This window comes from Cibotium barometz, chromosome 64 (assembly GCF_041138505.1).
Source record: "Cibotium barometz isolate CiBa-2024 chromosome 64, ASM4113850v1, whole genome shotgun sequence".
Classification (NCBI taxonomy): Eukaryota; Viridiplantae; Streptophyta; class Polypodiopsida; order Cyatheales; family Cibotiaceae; genus Cibotium; species Cibotium barometz.
This window is the reverse complement of record NC_141109.1, coordinates 30011113-30018718: the sequence shown is the minus strand read 5'-3', so window position 1 is coordinate 30018718 and position 7606 is coordinate 30011113. Positions and strand designations below refer to the sequence as shown.

Sequence of the window (7606 nt, the reverse complement as noted above, 5' to 3'; positions counted from 1 at the left end):
CACCATCCGTGCGACACCTAAATCGGTACCCTCGCACTGTGCAATACCTAAATCGGTACCCTTGCACACCTCATCACCTAAACTCATAAACATAAACCACGTCAATAGTAACAATCAATTGACATCACATCAATCAATCCTAACGTGTTCTTCATGAGAAATAGGCATCATAAAAAATATATAAATTTAAATGACCATGATTATCATTCGTCAAATAACATGGGTCATAACAAATTGCTATGGTTAGTTTATTCTTATCTTGCTAATCGTGGGATTTCTCCCCCATGGGCCGGTATCCCTTCCATCGATTCCAAACCGGAGGAAGTGTCGGGGCCGATATCCCTTCCATAGATTCGGTATCCCTTTCATCGATTCTAGATCGGAGGAAGTGTCGTTGTTTGTGTATCCCTTTCATCGATTCCAGATTGGAGGGTCGTTGTTTGTGCCTAAGCTACTAGGGTAGAAAGCGAGAGATCATATCCTCCTACTCTTATGCAATGCGTCTAACACTTCAACATCCCACCACGACCGCCAGCGGTGGGGCTCATCACACTTACATGCACATCCTTGCCACCCATCCATCTACACGCAATCATGTCCACCACAAGATCGGCCTTGCCTGTATCCCACATCTCCACCCTCACATCACAACTCCCTTTCAATCTCCGTGAGTCACAACCTGCTCCACTACCTCACCTCTAATGGGTGTGATCCATTAAAGCTACATGGTGGTTGGGCTAAGGATCACGAGGATCTTCATGCCTAACCCTTCACCACATTGGCACAGCATCCTAGCCCACATGCTTGCATTCCTTTCATAGTTCCTTGTTGAAGGCTTCCCACTATTATTGTCCCCATCCATAACTATGATAGGCCATACAGTAATGTTTACATTCCTTTCTATGTTGGCATTATTAATTGAATAAATCTAACTAATGAACCTTTCAGCTCATAAAAGGTGTAATAATGGATAAATTTGAATTCAAAAAAAGGGCGAGTGAGACTTGTTTTGATGAATGATAGCTTGATGGTTACAAATAAGGTGGGTAGTTGCTTTTCAAGTGCTACAGGAGAACAATAATAATGTTCTCTTGGGTTTTCTCTGTGTCTTATATTCCTTAAGTCATTCAAAGATAAACAAAAATCTTAAAGTTTAAGCATCGAGGAGTTTGAAAGAGTGCATTTATCAGTTTACCTTAGAACTATCAAGTATCTTTATGGTTGTGAACAAGGAGCCAGTGCCCTATTCTGCTGTCAGAAGAGGATTGGAGGAGGATAGAGAAGATGATGATGCTTTCACGCATGATCCACAGTAAGCCATTGAGGAAAGGTCCTCTAATAATATCACCATTCAGATTTAGAACGAATCTTTGAAAATGATAGAGATTGCAGATCTAGCAATCGTAAAGACAAAGAACTAGCTTAATTTTTAATCAATACTATACCTTACTGTAATGGTGGTCTACATATAGGATGTGTGCTACAAAACTAGACGCAAGTAAACCAGCTTTAGCAAGGGAGAATAATCTATCGAGAGAGAGCAAGAAGAGTGATAAATTGAGGGAGGGAGTGTGTGGGGGCGCATGAGCATGTAAAAGTGAATCTAAGGTTTGCAGCAAACAGAGAAGGTTGAAGAATGACCCCAGAGGACCTTCGTCTGAGGGCGACGAAACACAAGGTTGGGCGGACTACTGTGAAGGGTAGAGGTTGTGGTCTACGAACGGCTTAGAGAGAGCTTGCAATAGAGGGCATCGTGTGACCATTTCTACCCATTCATTTTCTCTTCTTGAATCAGTTCCTATTGCTCCTATCTACCACTTACCTACCATCTTTGTGGAAAGACAATAGAACCAGTCATAATTCTCCATTGTTATTAAAATAATTGGATCGAAAACATTGTTGAAAGTGTCAAGTTTGATTTGCATAAGGCTTTTAGAGGCTTGGCAAAGCATAGGTCCTACAGAAGGCAAACAAGAAGGCTGAACTGTGTATAGTAAAATCGAGTACCACATAAACAGTAAAGATAGAAGGCATGTAATGGGTTTAGATCTCATGAGAGAGATCAGGCATGGATGCCCAAGCTCCCCCACTTAAAAAAGTGTTTACTTTGGATAAATGCCTTGCTGGGTTTCCCATTAAGTATGCAGGTTTGTCCGAAGCAACCTGTATGGACAAAATTTTCTGAACAGTATATTTCTGAACTCCAACTCGTATTACATATTTATATGTGTATCTATGCATGGATGCATGTATACTCTTAAACTTGATTTAGTCTTTGCAGATACTGTTATACCTATATATAGCATATCCTACCCCTAAGGGTTGCAGATCGAACATGCAATCTGATGTCTCAGAAGACCTTGAATTGAATGACATGTTTGTACTCAGAAGTCCTGCACATTGAGACCACCTTTGGCTGTCTTAATATTTGATGACAAATGTTTGCACTTAAGATTTTCAACCCTTAAAAGAGAGAGAGAGAGAGAGAGAGAGAGAGAGAGTTTTGTGTGTCATAACCAAGCTAGCACCAAAGTGTTGGGTGTGGGATCTGAACCTGGGATTTCTGGAATAGGATATCGTTGATGAATTTACCATTGACGCAAAACGCTAAGTGATAAACTGATGAACTTGGCGAGTGACCAAAAAATAATTGCTTTTGTTGGCGACTTGCATTGCCAATTGCTAGCTCTTAAGATTTTTGGAAAGAAATCTGTAACAGCTACATGGGTACCCATCCTCATACTTCTGCCGAACAATCACAGAGACTTTTTTCAGAGTCCAACGACTGACCACCTCTCCATGCTACTAAATGATTACTATGTTTAATGTTTACACACTTGCCTGCATTCCTAATGTTAAGGAAAGGGAAGAAAACACTGCATCTATCCATAAAGCTTAATTCTGACCCTCCAGCTTAGCCATGTTTCATGAGTGGATGGAGTAAGGTTGTTTGGCTAAGCTTAGCCCGAGTACAAATCCAATCAACTCAGACCGGTGAACAACTCCACGTTCTTCTGTAAAATTGCACCGTCACAGTCCTGGAATGAAACCATCTCCTGTGGCCTAGATACGGCTCAAATTCACAACACGCCACAGTTATAGCATACAACATATACATTTAACAGCTTCATTCAGCTAGCCCTCACCATCCCAAACGTCCCCTCTCAGATACAGCCAGGTTGCTGGTGCCTGGGCTCTTAAGCGAACACTTAGCCCGTCAGTAGAAATTCTGTCCAATATATGACTGCCCCTTAGTCTGCATTTGGATTGAAGGGGCTAGAAGGATTCTCCTGGACTTTGGCTGAAATGTCACCATCTGGCTTCTCAAATGGTTTTATGGGCCTTGATCCAATCCCATTATCAGGCTGTTCAGAGAAAGCTTGATAAGGCTTTTCAATTCTTTTCCTTTCACCGTTTGTCAACGAATCAAAGACTGGAACTTGGAATTCGGTTTCCTGCATTTAAGAAACAAGCAAGCCTCTCCATCACAATAGTCCAAAAGGGAAAAAATTTGAGAAAACATTACAGATCAGCAAGCAGACAAGAGGGCTTGGGGATTTTGTGTGTGTGTGTGTGTGTTGGGGGGGAGAGAGAACCCTTTCAGCTGCCTCCATCATTCTTTTGCGCAAAGCTTCATGTTCCGCTCTTACACGAGAGGGTACGCCTCTAGTCTGATACACATTCTTCTCTGCAGCAACTTCGTCAAAGTCGTTCTTAGCAGTGGCAAAGGGATGATTTGGGGGTATCCATCTTACAGTATCAGGATCGATACCATCTGGAATTGGCTCTCCTTCAACCAAGAACACAGTTGGCCTTTTCCACTGATAGGCTTGCACTCTCCTGTTTTGATGACTCAGCATCTTCTCTTGGGTCAAAGTCACAGGCTGTAGCCTAAAGGCTTTCCCATACATTTTCACAACTGCATTTCTCTCACCAACTTTAACCATCGGATTATTGAATGGATCTTCATACTTCAAAGGCCTTGAGCTGTCCAAGAAACCCATAAACAAAAAAGCAATAAAAGCCTTAAGCAAGCACTTTTAATCAAGTGTGTATCTGCATGCATGATGTGCATACCACCCCAAGGCCATATGCACTTGCATGAGTGCAGGTTTGCAGCATAATATTCATATCATAAACTATACCCAAGACAGAAGATGCTGCATTGAAGCACACTTAAAAGAACCACTTAGAGTTAGTTCTATATCTGAAAGAAATTAGGCATACTATCCCCCATCTCTAGCCTATCCTCAGTGGGCATATACCCAAAGCTATTTGATCCTCTTTGTGCCATCCTCACAGAAAGAGATATCCCAAAGCAGATTTATATGCAAGAAACACGAAAGTCAACTAAAAGAAGAAAAACGCTCGCTGAAGCTCCCGCCTTCCCCCCCTGCTCGCGCTGCGGCCACACGCCCAGTCCCCCTTCCCGCCCACGCGTCCCCCCCCCCCCCCCCCCTGCCCTCGCTTGTGCACCCACCCTCCACCTGGTGTTCCTGCGCTGAAGCGCCCGCCGCCCCATCTCCTCGCCTTCGCGCCCCCCTCCCCTCTTCAGCGCCCCGACCAGCCCTCTCTTTCCCCCTACCCCCCCTGTCGCGCTGCTTCCGCCCCCCCTAGGGTTCTTTCTTCGCCGACTTACCCCCCCCCTCCTCTTCTTTCTGGTTTTTTCCGTCCCCTGGGGACTTCTTTCCTTTTTTACCGTCTTTGTGTGCAGCTCGGTTCTTGCAGGCCTCTCCGCATTCGCTCCGCCTTCGCCATAGCTTCAGACTCTCATGAAGGCTCCTCCCACCCCACCTCAGAGGGACTCTTCTGCAGCCACCTCGCCTGCCCCTGAGGATACCCCCATCAGGCTTTCTCTTTCGCCAGAAGAGGAAGTGAGCCTCGCCGCAGAGGTGGAACGCCTCCAGGCACATTCCACCATTTGCCGTATAGTCGGCACTCGCCCCAGCAGAGGGGAGATCCGGGATCTTCTCCAGGCCCGCCTTCTTGCAGATGTGGGCAAGATCCTGGACGTTCAGCTACTGGGCCGTGGACACTACCAGATCGAGTTCGAGACTGCCCAGAGCGTGGCCCAGGTCCTTGCCATGAGTCCCCTTGACATCAGGGGTGCTCGGGCATTCTTCAGACCTTGGCAGCATGGCTTTGACCCAGCAGCGGCCGAGCAGGGAGAGCGCCTTTTCCATGCTACAGTTTGCTTCCCTGGACTCCGCCGCGAGTACCTTCCGCTCTCGTCGAGGCTTGGAGCATTGGTGGGCTCGGTGCTTGAGATTGGCCCCACAGCCGCTTCAGTGGAGACTAGAGCAGCTGGGCTACCTTCGGTCAGAGTTTTGGTTCCTGACATCTCCTCCCTTCCGAAGGTCATTCAGCTACCCAGGATAGGGGGAGAATGGATTGATCAGAGAGTGGAGTTCTCGCGGCTCCCGAACCAGTGCTTTATTTGCAGGCAGGTCGGCCACTTGGCCAAGGCCTGTCCGCGCAGGAGACCCAGACCCTCACCGCAGCAGCAGGCCCCTGGTGGCCCGCCCACAGATGCGGCTCGGCAGGCAACCTCCGGGACACCTACCCAGCCCACAGAGACCTCGGAGTGGCAGCCTGGACAGGGGCGCCGTCCAAGGGGAGAGCCACAGCAGCACACCCAGAGACCGATGCAGTAGCAGCCTCAGTCTCAGCATCACTGGGTTCCCGTGAGGAACAGCTTTGCTCCCCTCTAGGAGGAGACCCCAGCGCCGACTGAGGACCAGGAGATGCCAGCACCCCCTCCTTCGCCCCCTCCCCCCCCTCCCCCGTCCCACCCTCCCGCCTCGCTTCCACCTTCGCCTCCTCCCGTCCCCGCTCCGGTTTTGGCAGCAGCTCCTTCTCCACCCCCCTCTGCCCCCCCTCCTCCCCCCCCCGCTCGCCTCAGTTCCCCGGGAGGCCTTGGCAGTCCGCTGGCGTTCACCTGCAGTCCGGAGGACATTGAGCACCGACCTTGCTCGAGCACCGCAGAGGAGACTCACCATGCCGATTCGGGCTTCACGGCTATCCTCTATACGCAGTCGGCTGAGTCGTCTCGACACTAGACAGCGCTCAAAGGCTTTTGATTACTCCTTCACACGGCTTTTTGGAGTAGAGGGCCCCCATGAGCCAGCACCCATCAGAGTGCATGTAGTGATACCTCCGGCCCGCGGGGAGGAGGCACTTGACTTAGCGGTGGCCTTCTCATTCCCTCTCTATGGCCCTCGCGACCAGGAGTGGACCATGGATCTCGCTCTTAGCACTTTGAAGACTCAGGCAGTTGAGTTTTCTCATCATGTGAGCGATCTGGAAGGTGACAGATGTGATAGGCCGACTATGGGAGTTGGCTCATTTTTTCTTTGATCCAGGGAGTGTGGATGCCTCAGGGATTCGACATTTGGCCATTCGTATAGTGGCAGGCTTAGCACGCGACCCTGGATATGTATGCATGCACGAGGCTGCTATGTCTGAGCGGGAGGCAGTCGCCATGGGACACAGCCACTGGCGCCTGATCCGAGATTCTTGCAGCACACAGGGTGGGCAGACTCGTAGCTGCTCGGATGGGGACTATTCTCCATCCAAGCCGCTTGCGAATGCCCACTGCACGGCTGAGACAGCATCCACCTCAGCAGGTCATCCATGAGGATCATCTCATGGAATGTACAGGGCCTTGGCGGCGCACATTATATACGGTATTGCGGCTGCTTGAGGCAGGAGCTTCAGAGATGCCTGGTTGGGGGCAGTATTGATATTTTGATGTTGCAGGAGCACCATTTGGGTGAGAGCAGGATCCAGAGATATGTTTCGGTGATGCCTGGTAGATGGGACACCTTTTGGTCTGTAGGGTTTGGCCCCTTGGGTGGGCAAGGAGGAGTATGCATGGTCATTGCAGATGTATGGCGGCAAGCCATTGTGGATCGAGGGATCATTGTGCCTGGTAGAGCACAGTATGTCATTCTGAGGACGCATGATGAGCTCTTTGGCGTGCTCAATGTCTATGCGCCCAACCATGCTAGTGCCAGAGCAGAGTTCTGGACCCAAGTTACGGATGCATTGCCAGAGGCCGCATATTGGTGTGTCGGGGGAGACTTCAACATGCTTGAGGACCCGGCCGATAGAGTGGGAGGCAGTCATGTTACAGTGCACGGCACGGAGCTTGCAGCTTGGGAGCGATTTTGCATGTCACTGAGGATCACTAATGCATGGCAGCATGAGGCCTTCTCCCGCTCTCATGACAGTCTTAGTTTCTCTCGGTCGGATCGCCGGCAGGGAGGGACTAATCTATCTCGGATCGATCGCTTCTATGTGGGCGACAGGTTAGGGGAGCGAGGGGGCTCCGTTGGCATTCTCGCCGGCACCTCTTTTTCAGACCACGCGCCATTTATTTTGACACTTGAGGAGAGGACACGGGAGACCAGCTTGCAGTTGAGGATCCTGGAGAGGGTACTTACAGATCCTAGTCTCGCTGAGGACATTGAGAGGATATGGCATGACAGTCAGAGCTCTGACCAGGATGCGGGGCAGGCCAGTGTACCCAGGGACTCATCGAGCTCAGCTCTTTTTTGCACGCTGCAGCCTTGACACGACTGGGAGAGACTCGCGAGCGGGAGCG

The 7606-nt window shown here is 49.4% G+C and overlaps 1 protein-coding gene across 1 annotated transcript in view; it reads right to left on the bottom strand.

The window, feature by feature from the left end:
• Positions 1–2636: 2636 nt before the first annotated feature.
• Positions 2637–7606, bottom strand: part of MCD1 (multiple chloroplast division site 1) — a 34126-nt gene continuing 29156 nt past the window's right edge. Inside the window, exons 3-4 of the mRNA XM_086796850.1 lie at positions 3597–3987; positions 2637–3455 (exon numbers count right to left, since the gene is read on the bottom strand). Coding sequence (XP_086652976.1) covers positions 3252–3455; positions 3597–3987 — 595 coding nt within the window. The 3' untranslated portion in view covers positions 2637–3251. The remainder of the gene's footprint in view (positions 3456–3596; positions 3988–7606) is intronic.